At 32.9% G+C, this 15,127-nt stretch overlaps 1 protein-coding gene across 1 annotated transcript; it reads right to left on the bottom strand.

Annotated features, from left to right (window-relative positions):
• Positions 1 to 283: 283 nt before the first annotated feature.
• On the bottom strand, positions 284 to 805 carry LOC145578167 (uncharacterized). The gene has a single exon (XM_081635539.1). The coding sequence runs from the start codon at positions 803 to 805 to the stop codon at positions 284 to 286; it is 522 nt and encodes a 173-aa protein (XP_081491665.1).
• Between the last annotated feature and the right edge of the window lie 14,322 nt (positions 806 to 15,127).

Here is a 15,127-nt window from a genome sequence, read left to right on the forward strand (position 1 = left end):
ATGTATTTTTAATTGTAGGAAGTTTCGAGTTAGGTGATTTCTAGCAAGTGTGGCCGAGTTTAGGCTTTATTCAAGGTACGTATGTGCATAACAATATTTGTGTATGCGTAGTATCATGCTAGGATTGTGAATTGTGATGAATTAGTAGCAGTTTGGTTGATTATATGCTTGGAATTGATGTTGGTTGAACATGAATAATTATACAAGCATGTGAATATGATATTTGAAGCATGATACAAGTTGAATATATGTGAATCATGGAATTATGTTTTATTTTTGAGTATCAAGGAAGCATGAAATTAATTCTAAGAGAATCATAGGAAGAGGAAAGATTACCCGTTCTCTTAACAAAAGAAAAAGAGAAGGAAAGACATCCACCAGCAAGTTGGAGAATATCGTTAACCAGCATACCAAATGCAGTAGGAGGGGTTAGACGCTTGGAAAGATGGCTGTGCAGCTTGAGGCAATGGGTTTCCATACAAACTCTATTAAAGCCCGATTCCATGGTGATTGTTAACGCGTGTTTCATGGCTAACGCTTCTGCAATGTCAGCCTCAAATCTGCCCTGTAAACACAAGCACGATGCAGCAACAACATCACCCTCCACATCCCGCAATACACCGCCCAAACCCACACCAGTTAGGCTAAAAATCGCAGCATCGGAGTTAATTTTAATCACACCTTGCGATGGAGGTGTCCACCTGCTGTCCAATTTGGGCTGAGTGGTACTCTGACATATCGATTCCTGAGCCTGCATATAATCCCCAACGAGACCAACAGCTTTTGGAGCAATCAATATCAACATTAGTAATAAAAATATTTAATTGCTATTATAATATATAAATTAGACATATATAATTTTATTGTTTTAAATAAGTTATCAATCATTAAGATATAAAAGGAAAAAAAAAAAAGTTAGTATTTATTTATTTTTGGAAAATATTTTTTGGAGGGAAAAAACGACACTGACATGGCGACGTGTGTCATTCCCGCTGTCTGTTTTAATATTATGTTTTTAATTGTATATTTGAAAATTAGTATAAATTTTTGAACGGAAAATTATTATAAATTGAGATGATAAATCTAACAAGATTTCATATGACTAATTTCATTTTCGTTAGAATCTCTCAAAATTCTAAATGAGAGAAAGAAAAGCAAATGGGTAGAGTAGTAGTAGACACCGTACCCCATTATTAACCAGCATTTTACAGTTTTATATATCTTCTAATTTTAAATCAAGAATTTACAAGAGCCCTAAGATTTCAAACCAAATTAGGAGATAATATACCTTTCAATCATCTGGTGTTTGTTGAGGTGACACAATTGTCCACAATTATAAGTCAAAGTTCTTATCTTAGTGGTCGTCAAATTGTCATCACAAAAAGTTGACACTAACAAGCTAAGGTCATTAAATGTGCCTATTCTCCCTGTTTAAGAATAAGCGTAATTAATTAGACCACAAGATGATCACACATGACATTCCAACTTTATGTCAAGTGTAGTACCACATCTAAGACAACTATGCATTAATTGCCAAGTAAAATTCCGATTATTTTTTTTGGATAAATTTTTATTTATTTATTTTTTTTTTGGATAAATTTTTTTTTTTTTTTTTTTTTTTTTATAAACCTTCAATATTTCATATGAACAAAATAATTATAATTTCAAAATCTATTTTTTCTTTACATTGTAATATTACTGTTAAAAAGTAATGTGGATCATTGTAATATTTGTTTTAAAAGTAACGTAGAACAAGGTATATTATAATATTTTTTAATCAGTTTTAAATATATTTACAATCTAATCGGATTGTTTAATTGTACATTGTGTCAAAATATCCAACATAAAAAATACAAATTATATACGGTAGGATTTATATCAAGAATATGTTCTACGATTAGACATTTTGGTTACAAAGTTCGTCCCAAAATTTAATCAACAATCCAAGACATCATCTGGACACAAACTAGTTAATATTATTAAACTAAAGGTTGAAACATTAGCATCAATTATAATTTACACATTTTACTTTAATTTAATAATTTATACTTCACTCTTATTCTTAGTACAAAACTAATGCTTACAAAAAAAAATTAATTAGATAAAAAGTCCATGCAATTCACGAATTTTTAATACATAAATCTCAAAAAATATATTATGCATATTTCTAAGTTAGACTCTAAGTGTTTATTTAATTATTTGATTCTATTTACAATTTAACAACTTTAGCGAAAAAAAAACAATTAATAAAATTGGTATTTCCTATTCAAAAAGTCTAAGTTTTTTTCTTCAAAAAAAAAAAAAAAAGGTCTAAGTTTCAATTTTATTTAAGTGTAATTTATGAGGCAACCTTATTTGTTACTGATAGTTATGTATTAATTTTTTATTAAAGATAAATTAATTTTAAATATTATGTTGGAGTATCTTTTATGTCAATTTTTTTTTTGTTTTTAAACTATTTAAATAATTGTTTTAAAATTATTTAACTCCCAATGCACTATTTGTTGCTTTTTTACATTTAAAATTGAGTTGAATTCCCATTTCTTAATTTTGGTTACGTGACAATTGTATTTTATAAATTTATAATAAAATGTAAATCTCTTTCATCATTGGATAAAATAAGCTTTGGATAAGTTAATTTTTTAAATATGATTTTTTAGGATTAATTTTATTCAAAATAATATTATTTTATAAATCAAAATCCTACGTGTCTCTTTTAAATCTTGGGATAAAACTCCCCTTTATACTTCGTATATATACTCCCTCCGTTTTTTCAAGTGCCCCATGGGGGATTTTAGCACTATTCATCAACATACTTTTACCAATGTTTGTCAATTATATATAAGAAAAAATATAGTCTTGTGGCTACTTGTTGGAATTGTCTCAATGAGTAGATTATTAATATTCAGTTGTTATAATTTATAGTTAATGATAATTAAAGATATTATTAGTCAAAGATTTGCATCGACATGCATGTCATGTCACTATAGGGCACTTAAAAAAACGAGGGAGTACTAGTTTTGTGCTAGGGCGATGCTTAGATTGTTGATTAAAATTTAGGATAAAATTTTTGACTTGAATAATGTTAAATACTGTCATATAATCTCTTATGATAATGCAATTTAGACATACGATATCATATCACTTATTTATATAATAGTGTATTTTTTTAGTTTTATTTTTTAATAAATTACTATGTTATTATTAACTTGATTTTTTTTTATTGCACTTAAATAATTTCTAATGAAATGAAAGTATTTTTAGCAATCTAAAATTATTTTTTCTGATTAAAACTTATTTTTAATAATATTTCATTGTTTTAAATATATTATAAATGAATCTAGAACTTTTTAAAACGAATTTTAGGATGGAAATAGTACTAAGTTATAGGATATTTATTAAAAGTTATGATTAATTTTTTATATATGAAACATTAGAAGTATATTGACTGTAAAAAAATATACAATATTTTTATCTTAAAAAAATCTATCCAAAATTTGCTTACTTAGCATCATATGTGTCATAATACCTATTTGTTGCTTATATACATGCTCAACATTTGGCGAAAAACTGAAATGTCAAGTGTTGTTGTTTTGTGCCTTGACTACGACTTTATTTATTAGTAAATAATATGATATGATATTAGATTTTCTCTTATTGCAAAATCATATATAACAAAATAAACTAGCTGTATCAAATATAGTAATTCCTAATTAAATACTCCATATTAGGTCAGTTTTGTGGCCTACCTGTATGGTTGTAATATTAAACCTGACAAACGGGTCATTCGGGTTGGGTTCGGGTTTGGTCAGTTTCGGGTAAGTTAATTTCGGGTCGAGTCGAGTCAATTCGAATTTTGGGTCAAATTCGGGTCAGCACTTCGGATCAAGTTCGGATCGGGTTAATTTTAAGGACCAATTTTCGGGTCGAGTCAATTTCTGGTCGAGTCAATTCGGGTCAGGTCTGTTTGGGTCGGGTGGTCGGGTCAAGTTTGTGTCAGGTCACCAAAATAAATTCGCTCAAAAAAATAAAGTAAAATCGTTAAAAAAAAAGTAAAAAAAAAAATCGTGAATACCTATTATTTAGGAAAGAAAGAAACCCTAAACTAAGTAATTCACCATTTCACCCTATTTACTTCAAGAATCGGGTCACTTTGGGTCGAGTCACTTTGGCTAAGGTCATTTCAGGTCGGGTAACTTCGGGTTGGGTCGATTCAGGTTAATCGATTCGGGTTAAAATCAGATCGGATCACTTTGGGTTTTGGGTCACTTCAGGTCGGGTCAAGTTCAGGTTTCGAGTCGGGTCATCAAGTCAACTTCATTTTGGGTCGGGTTAGTTTGGGTTCATGCCAACTTTAGGTAACAATAATAATAATAATAATAATAATAATAATAATAATAATAATAATAATAATAATAATAATAATAATAATAATGTGGTAATAATAATAATAATAATAATAATAATAATAATAATAATAATAATAATAATAATAAAATCTGCTCTGCTTGGCTCGGCTATGCTCTGCTCAACTGACTCCTACTTTGCTTTGCTCTGCCAGAAACTCAAAAGAACAGGGCCTTAGTCTCATGACGAATCTCGTGACAAGTGATAACTTACTCTTTTACTTTATTTTATTTTTTTAAAAATGCGAGTTCTACATTACAACTCTGCAAGTCAATAATCGACAACACATGCAATCAGCGATTTGAGCTAAAAACAAAGAATAACGAGGAGCAGGAGATGAATATAATAGTATGTGAGAGCTAATTAATTTAGCTCCGGTAAGGTAGCTGCTATTATGGTTTACAAATATTGTTGAATAATCCAACCACCTAATAATATACTTGAATATAATGACAGAGATCCTAATTTTGATATTGAATGAATGGATGTCATGTGAGACTATATACTACTTCGTATATAGGGGAAGAGGGAATTTAGGGATTTGTTAAATGCTTGACTTAGTCATCGAAATTTGAATATTCGCTCAACATTCATCATTGCTTGTAGAGATGCCAACCAAAACAAGTGATGTAGATGAGATTTTTCCAAAATCTTGGATATCAAACCCTAAACTTTAACCATTAGTAGTCATAGTTAACTTTTTCATTAACATTAGGTTTACGAATTTTAATCGAGGCATTGAGCCAACACATCATTGGATATCCGAGATTACTTTTTTTATGGTAGAAATTACATTAAAGATAAGCAAGTCAATATAGTTAATTAATGGTCTTAGATAGCCATGTTACAAGGTAGACCAACACTCCTACGGTGGCTCCAAAAGTGATGAATAATCACCCATCTGATTTAGCTCAGTGGCGGATGTACGTGTGTGCCTGCTGAGTCACGTGACTCAGCAGGGGAAAAAAAATTAAAAAATAAAATAAAAAAAAAGAAAGCAAAAAACGTGAAGCACTGAAGCGAAGAGCGAAACCAAACGAAACTCAAAGTCTCAAACCTAACTCCCTCTCTGACTCTCTCACATCAAACCTAACGCCGGACAAGCCACCACTCACCAACCATCCAGCCCACCATACCAGTACTCACTAGCCATCAGGCGTTGCATCTACGGCGACCATCAGCCCACCGTGTTGTAGATCTACGACTGACTGTAGTCTCCTCAGTTCTCACTCTCCTTCCTGTCTGCAACTTTGCGTCTCTACAAGCCTGTAGCACCGCCACACCGCCTTCTGCCACCGACCGGACTCACTAGAGTGAGTGAGTGACCAGCGTCCGTCTGTCCACCGACGGGGCGTTTGGAATGTGGGAATGGGAGTTTGGGGATTAAAATGTGGAAATGGGATTGGGAATTGATTGTTGGGAATATATAAAAATATGACAATACTTTATTTGGATAGTGGATGGAAATAGATAGGGAATAAATAACAAAAATACAAAACTTTCTTACTAATCTTTCTTCTCCATTCTTTTCATTAATGGCAAAATTGTCATTTTCCACGTACTTATTCCCATTCCCACCCATTTATTACCTACCCTCCCTAGGTAATAAATTGGTGGGAATTCACCACATTTATTCCCAATCCCATTCCCTTCTTTATTCCCAATACCATTTAACAAACAAAAGATTTTTTAAAATTTGGGACCAAAAATCCCATTCCCACCCTCAATTCCCATTTACCAAACACCCCCCGATTGAACTTTGAGCAAGGTATTATTATTGTATTAAAATTTAAATTATGAACTATTAAATTTGTTATTTAGTTTTAATTTTAATTATGTATAGTTTAAGTCATTTGATTGATGAAATTGAACTGAATTGTTGATTTGTTGTTCATTATTGTGTTAATTATTTAATTAATTATAATTTCAGTCTTTTATAATTTCATAGTGTTGCTGTGTTGACACTTTCACAGGTTGTTAACTTCATCTCTTGTTAAATATGTTCATTATGGATTTGTGGTATTGGTTGTTGAATTGTTGAATTGAATTGAACTTTATTTGGTAAATTAAAATTCGTACTTTGCAGTCTTGATTAGTTGGTTATTGACATTATTGTTTCATACTTTAATGTAATGGGTAGAGCTATCAAGTTTTGTGCTTTGTCGAAATCTAGTGATTTGGTTTAATTTATGCCCACCAATTGTTTGATAAAATGCCCCAACCAGATGCTTTTATATACAACACCTTAATCAGGGGTTATTTGCAATGCTATTTGGCTAGGGAATGCTTGATTTTGTACTTATGAATGTTGCAGGACTCTATTTTGCCTAACAATTTCACGTTTCCTTTTCTTGTTAGAGCTTGTTGCATTGATAATTGGATTTTAGAAGGCAAGCAAATTCATGCCCATGTTGTCAAATTTGGGTTTTTAAATGATGGGTTTTCTCAGAACAATTTGATTTACATGTATGTGAGTTTTGGCTTATTAGAGAAAGCTCATCAGGTTTTTGATAAGATGCCACGAAGCTCCGAAATGATGGATTCGAAAATTTTTTGGTACTTTTAATTCAGGGTAACTCACAAGCTCCTAAATCCTAGATTCGCCACTGTTTTAGCTGATTAGTAGGGCTAACTAGTTTATGTCTAAAAACAAAGTTACAGCCATTATGTACCAAAGAAACCGCAATTGCATGCTGAATAATAATTACAAAATGATAAAAAATAGAACAGTTGTTCCTCAGACTGCTAGTAACAGGTGTTAGATCCAATATATCTTGCCTTGCCACCACTCCTGCTTCCTTGACTGCCTCCTTGGATCCCTTGCACAACTTTCCCCTTGTTATTTTCCGTAGAAGTCCCTACAATCATATCACTAATATATAAAGTCGATCTCGCAGCGAGGCCACGAGACATTGACACTTGGCATTCTAGTTTTTCGCCAAGTGTCAAATCACATAGGAGATAAATAGGTATTATTTTGACCAAATGATGCTAAGTAAGTGATTTTTAAATAGATTTTTTAAGATAAAATTGTTGTATAGAGTTTAATTCCGTCAAAACATTCTGATGGAATTTAAATACGTCAGAAAAAACGTAATTTACGACAGATTTTAGTTTCGTCGGAAATTTCCGACGGGATTTTCCGTCGGAACCTTTTAAAATTTTTTTTAAAAAAAACCTAAACCCTACATTTTAATGCTAGCCGCCACACTTTCTTATTTCCCCCTTTCTCTCTTATTCTCTTCTATTTCTCTCTCCTCTTCTCAATTCTCACTCCTCTCCTCTTCTCTGCCCTTTTTAGTTCGCACTCTTTCTCCTTTCCTCTTCTCTTATCCTCCATTTCTCTCTCCTCTTCGATCTCTTCTCAGCTTCCACTCTTCTCTCCTCATTGTCCTCGCCACTAGCCTGAAGGAATTATGTCTTCAATAAGTACAATTATTAGATATATCAATTATCACTATTATGGAGATAATTAGTTCATTCTTTTAGGTCGCCATTGTCTGGTGCTAGATATGACAAATGATCTTTGGGCTAATCAAATAGTCCAAAGCCCAATAGAATGGATCATATGAGGTCACACACAAGGGTATTGGGTTAAACAAGTATGAGGTCCATTAATAGGCCTCATGAGATTATGACATACCATGAAAGGTGTTGGGCTAGAGTAGTTTGATTAGGATTAGGTGTTTGGGTTTAACATGGACTCTTATTTAGAGATATGATATATAAATAAGATTCATGCCTAGGCTTGACACAAAACATAATTAACAAGTTGGTGAATTGTGACACAAGGAAACCAAGTTCCCAAAAACCCTAATCTCTCTCTCTCCTCACGGCTCTCCCTTCTCTCTCTCCTATCCGTCGGTCGGCCACCTCCCTTGGAGCCGCGTGGTGTTCGTGGTGGTAGATCGTGGTTAGTTCATGTCTCCTTTCTCCTAGAAGGTTGGTTGAAGCATTCAATCACATTTAACTACAATTAGTGGAGGTTAAATCTGTGCCCGTGGTCCAAGTAGAGGAATCACGCTTGGGGTTCTTGATCTCCTATTGTTCTTGCTCGATCACACGTGGATTCACGCTACAAAGGTATAATTATATGTTCTTTATTTGTTATACAATGATCTTGGTTATTAGATGCTTATGAATGACATTCATGCAATTCCGCTTAGAATATCTAAAGTCCTACAGTGGTATCAGTTAGCCTTTGCATGTACACATATTGAATTTTAATTCTTTGATTGTCAACAACTTTAATCCAATTAAGAGGGATATTTATTTAATTATGGGTCATTATTATTTTAAATGTGATTTAACGTATAGAATAATTAAAAGTTGTTTAATTTGCTCAAAATTAAGCTAGAAAGGATCGAATTTTTGCCCTCTTTAGTTTAAATGTTTCGACCCCCCAAACCCTAATTTTCAAATATTTCGAAACCCTAATCCTTAATTTTGATTTTTGTGTTTTGGTTTTGGTTTATTTCAATTGTTATGTAATTCATGAATTTCATTTATTTGTTTTCATGTATAAATTATGAATTTTTCATGATCAAATTATTTGATTTAAGAGTAAATACAATTGGGAATTAATTTCATGAAAAACCCTAATTTTAAGACTGAATGTGATTGATTTTAAAATTAATTGGACCACATTAATTTAATTAAATTTTAACAAAAGGTTTGTTTTATTTAAGTTAGAAATAAAAAAGGGGATTTTTGGGCAGCAGCCGCGGTTGGGTGGTGCTGCCATGGTGGCTGCCGCCAGTGATGGTCCAAGAGGGAGGGTGGGGGCGGGGCAGCAGTTTCGGTCAGGGAGGGCTGCAACAGCAGCATCGTGCAACAGTTGTGCGGCACTGCTACTGCTATCGCGCGTCACTGCTGTGCAGCGTACACCTTCACGGTGTATGACCATCGTGGCCGGTTTCGGTTAGCCACACCACGGTTGCTGGCGAAACTTTCAAAATAAAATTTTTTTTATTTATTTTGTTTTAATAAAATCAGTTTTAAAAGATTAGTTTTAATTTTTTAAAAAGATAGTTGTCAAAATTAAAGTTGTTAATTTGTATAAGTTTTGGATATTTTTTAGAAAAAGATTCTATATGGATATTAATTGATTAAATAATGAGATTATCCTGTAATTATTTTAGGATATAATTGATTTAAAATTATGTGATTGGCCAAGCAATTAGGATAAAATTTCCTTAAAAGTTAGGATAATCATAGAGAATAAATATGATTTATCTTCCAAGATGAAAATATGATTTGATTTTATCTCATACCTAAATCAGAATGTACATATATGATATTTTATAATTGGTCATGAATAATATATGGTATTATCTAATTGCGTAATTATAATTAAAATATGAGATATTTAGGTGCCATGTTTCCTTAATTATGAAGATTCGATGTTGTAGTTTAGGAAAGCATGATGAGTGATTTATTATATGGCATGATATGATGTTATTTATGCTATATATAGACTAGTATGGCTCATATAATGTAAATACAATATGCGCATCGTGACGTATTATTGTAATCTAAATACGGTCTTCGTACCGTTAAGTATTTTTGTAATTTATTTTATTTTATTTAAGTAGTAGATAGAGTAGAATAGTATTATAGGTTGCAGTTGATCCAAGAAGTCAGTGGAGTGATGGACAAAAGGAGCAAGATGGATGAGATCCATGAAGGTTCAAGTGGGAGCTTTTGCTTTATTAGTTTTTTTAGGATTAAGGGGTCATACTATGTCATGTTTTATTTATGCATTAGTATATTATGCATCTTAGATTTTATTGATGCTTGTGATTATTTTCTAGAGTTCATTAAATTAATCACAACACAATTAATCTAGGTCTCGATAATATTGAGATTGCTTTTCCAATTAGATACCCAACAATCCTTCGATCTTGAATGATGGGTCTTCCTCCGCAGGATGTCACTTGTTCTCTTGAGTAATTTGGGGTAGATCATGTTCTACACATTTAGTTGGTTGTGCTGAACAAGGTTACCTAAAGCGTTTAGAACCTTTAAGCAAAGGGTAATAATTAAATATGTGATGGATAATTATTCAACCAAGAGTTATAAGAGTTGTAATCAGTGAAGAGTTTAGTCACCTTGAAAACGTAATGCTTGATGGTAGGGTCTCAATCCGGTCAACTATTAAACAAATAAAGGGTCTTGGAATTATTTAGTTCAAATTAGGATCATTTAAATTGAATAAAGTGTTTTGAAATAACCAAATTTAATTTGCTTATGGTAATTTAAATTTTATTAAATATAATTATTGAACTTTGCCTCGTTTTGATTTTTGTTTGTAGATGAATAGCTTTAATGATAACATTAATTTGCCAACTAAACTGAACACAAGGCTTAATCTCAGAAATTTCAAGGAATGAGAAGTTGAGCTAATAAGAAATGTTCTTAAGAGCCACAAGCTCGAAGTTTGGTTGAATATTCCCATTGAAAGTAGATTCACAGTGGGTTTCACATCTGAAAGGCATGCAAAATATGTTTCAAATGTAGAGAAAATCAGGGATCTTATATTAGCCTCTATTCCAACTTGTTAGAAGATAAGGTTTGAGGATTATGAGTTAACCTACCTGCGAGAATTTCAATGTGCTATATGTAGAGGTGGCATTGGGGCATTAGGATGTGGAGGCATCAATGACAAGAATGTTAGGGAAGTCGTTGATTTGATTCCTCAAATATTGACAATGTAAGGTTTGAGACTTACAATATTCATTGTAAGATAATGGCTAAGAAACTCATTTCTAGTTAGTCAATTAAGACCCATATAAAAAAACTGATTGAGTTACTTAATCGGATGGACATCATAGGGATACCGTTTGATGATGACTCTGCACATGATACTATTTTGTTTTCACTCGATGCGATTTGATCTTGTCAAGCTAATTCATGATGATCAAGGCTTGTTAGTGACGCTAGTCAATCTATTGATCAACTATACAGAGGAGTACTTGAAAAAGGAGAGAAGTTAGTGCTTCTATTATGGTAGGTGGTCATGGCACTTACCAGGTTGTCCCCATAACACACCAGTGAAAACGGAAGGTAAGGAGTTACCTAATGTTTTTGTTCTAGAAATTAACCATACTTCCTCTTCCACATGGGTATTCGATACCTGATGTGGTGCTCACATTGTTAATAAAATGCAAGTCTTAAGAATGAGTAAAAGGCTAGCAAAAAGGGATATGATGCTTCGAGTAGGAAATGGAGCAACTGTTGCTGCACATGCTATTGGAAGCTATGAACTCAAGCTATCATCTGGACTCGTTTTGGTGCTTAATAACTATTATTATGTTCTTGCGGTTACTAAAAACATTATTAATTCAGTTCCTATTTTAGATACTAAAGGTTTTTTTTTTTTTTAAATTAAAGACAAATGTTGTTTTATTTCAAGGAATAATATGTTATATGCTAGTGCTAAATTGGTTAATGGTTTATATTTTATTAGATTATACGACCCATGTCTACAACATAGATCATAAAAAGCAAAGAATAGATGGTTCAAACCCAACGTACCTGTGGCATTATAGGTTAGGTCATATTAACCAATCGTGCATCCAGAAATTACATAAGGATGGACTCCTTTCAACATTTGATTATAAATCATTTGAAAATTGTGAGTCATTCTTGCTAGGTAAAATGACCAAGTCACCTTTTACAGGAATATGTGAAAGAGCTAGTGACCTTTTACACTACTAAAATTCGGTCAAATTGCGACCGTTTTTCTACGACCGTCATTAAAACAGTCGCAAAATATGAAATTTGCGACCGATTTTTAGGCGGTCGCAATTTTGCGACCGTTTTCAAAGCGGTTGTAGATTTACGTCCGTTCTACAGTCGACTTTCGGCTATTAAACCGTCGCAAAGGTATTTAAACATTTTTTAAAATTAAATACATGTGCAAAATAATACTAAATTAAAATAAACATGTTGCGACCGTTAAAAACGGTCACAAATTACACAAATTGCGACCGTTTAAGAATCGGTTGCAATTCTGCGACCACTTTTACCGGTCGCAAAATGATTAATTTTTTTTTTAAGAATATGGTATTTAATGGGTGGCCAATTTAACCTAATTTCATCTAACTCGCGTCGTTGCTTCTTTTCTCTCTCCCCCTTTTTCCTTTCTCTCTATTCTCTTTCCTTCTTGTCTTTCCTTTCTTTTCTTCTTCTCCTCCCTTTGTTCTTTTTTCACCGGTGACCACATCTCCATTTTCGTTCGTATCTCACGCCGCTTCATATTTATTTTCTTTTTATTCTTCATTCTTTCCAGATTTGGATTTTTGTTATTCGAATTTTGTTCAACAAACGAATTATGATGTTCGGATTTTTTTGAACAAGCGAATTATTGTTTTCATGGTCAAATTCGACAATAAAAATTCCAAATGTGGTGTTTTTATGGTCGAATTTGACCATATAAACCCAAAGAGGAAGAAACATTGGGAAAGGTATGTTGATTTTTCTGAAAATTTTGTTCGTTTTTATTTATTTTTTATTTTGTGGTTTTATTTCGATTTTTGTTCGAATTTGCATGTATATTTTATTTTATTTGATTTTTTTTTTCGATTTAGGTTTAGTTTTTGTTTTATTTTAAGTTGTCGTTGGTTTTGTTCAAATTTGTTCATTTTTTGTTCGAATTTCATAGATTTTTGGTTTGATTTTGAGTCCTCATTGATTTTCTTTGAATTTTTGTGAACTTTGTGGGATTTTTTAGGGTCTAGTTTCTGTGAATTTTGTAGGTTTTTTTATGAACTTTTTGGGTTTTTTAGGCTCTAATTTTATGGGTTTTTTTTGATAAATATGTTGGCGATTTTGTATTTTTGTTGATTTTTATGAGTTTGATTGTGGGTTATTTTTTAGGGTGTAATTTTTTTGGTTGGAAGGTTGTTTTGGGTGGGCGGTGGTGGTGGGTAGAGGTTGTTAAGGGTGTGGGTGGCGGTGATGGGAATTCAAAATGGGTGGAGGATGTTTAGGTGGAAAGTGGTGGTGGGTGGAGTTTGTTTGGGTGGGAAATGGTTGTGGTGGGGCTGGCTTGTGAAGTACGGGTAGTAATACAACACGACATTCGTGTTTTTTATTTTTTTTAATTTTTATTTAAATTTTTAGCGACCGCTTTAGGCCGTCGCTATTTTACGAATTTGCGATTGTTATACAAACGGTCGCAATTATTTATTTTTACGACCGTTTTCGATGTTGTCGTTGAAAATAATGGAAACGGTCGCAATAAATCTGCGACTGTCATGCAGTCGTAATTTTGTTTATTTGCGACCAAGGGAATGACGATTTTCATGTTACAACGGTCGCAATTATTTTTAACGACCGTTTTTGCTATTTTCAGCGACCGTTTGAGGTGGTCGCAAAAACCTTGATTTTTAGTAGTGTTAGGACTCATATATACAGATGTGTGTGGACCAATGAGTTCAAAATCTAGCGGTGGATTTAGTTACTTAATTACTTTTACTGATGATTTAAGTAGATTTGGTTATATTTACTTAATGAAGCATAAGTCGGAAGCCTTTGAAAAGTTCAAAGAATTCCAGAATGTAGTACAAAATTAACTTGGGAAAACACTGCGATCTGTTCGTGGTGGTGAACATTTGACCCAAGAATTTGATTATCATCTAAAGAATACTTTCACAATTAACTCCTTCAAGAACACCACAGCTAAATGGTGTGTCAGAAAGGAGGAATTGAACGTTGCTAGACATGGTTCGATCCATGATGATCTTTATTGATTTTCATATATCATTCTAGTTATATGCATTGGAAGCAGCTGCAAAGGTACTAAACAGAAGCCCGTCCAAAGCGGTTGAAAGACTCCATATGAGATGTGGAATGGAAAAGTTCCAAAGTTATCTTTTCTCAAGATTTGGGGATGTGAAGCCTATGTAAAACGTTTATAAGGTGATAAACTAGGCCCTAAATCAGACAAATGTTTCTTCGTGGGTTATCCCAAAGAGACAAGAGAGTATTACTTCTACAATCGCGAAAATAACAGAGTGTTTGTTGCTCGCGATGGTGTCTTTCTAGAAAAGGAATTTCTTTCTAAAAAGACACGTGGGAGTAAAGTGGTTCTCGAAGAAATTCGAGACGAGCAACAAATGGATGTGGATAACAACACATTAGAGGCGAGGGCGCATGAGTCAGGTAATTTGACAAATCATGTGTCGGAGCAAGCTAATTCAACTAGCGAGACTCCTATTGTCCCACTTGAATCTAATTCTTGCGAAAATCTTCAAACAGTTGGAGAGAATATTTCTGTTGTTTCTCCTACCCTACGTAGGTCAATTAGAATTAGACACAAACAGTTTGTTGAGCATCTGTTAACCGAGGATTCTGAAATCTTACTATTAGAGAATGACGAACCTATAACCTACAAGCAAGATTTGGTGACTTGAGGCCATGAAATTCGAAATGAATCTATGTTTGAAAATATAGTGTGGACCCTGGTAGACTTGCTTGATGGGGTCAAACATATTGGTTACAAATGGGTTTACTAGACCAAAACAAACAAAGATGGAAATATCTACATCCACAAAGCAAGACTGGTTGCAAAAGGGTTCAGAAAAATTCATGGTATTGACTATGTTGAAACCTTTTCCCCAGTAGCGATGCTTAAGTCCATTCAGATTCTTCTAATGATTAATGCATTTTTCGATTACGAAATTTGACAGATGGATGTCAAAACCACCTTCTTGAA

Source organism: Chenopodium album, chromosome 14, assembly GCF_948465745.1.
Source record: "Chenopodium album chromosome 14, dcCheAlbu1.1, whole genome shotgun sequence".
Taxonomy (NCBI): domain Eukaryota; kingdom Viridiplantae; phylum Streptophyta; class Magnoliopsida; order Caryophyllales; family Amaranthaceae; genus Chenopodium; species Chenopodium album.

Excerpts from the sequence above, each read along its gene's own strand:
- LOC145578167 (XM_081635539.1), bottom strand. The coding sequence starts at position 805 with ATGTTGATATTGATTGCTCCAAAAGCTGTTGGTCTCGTTGGGGATTAT.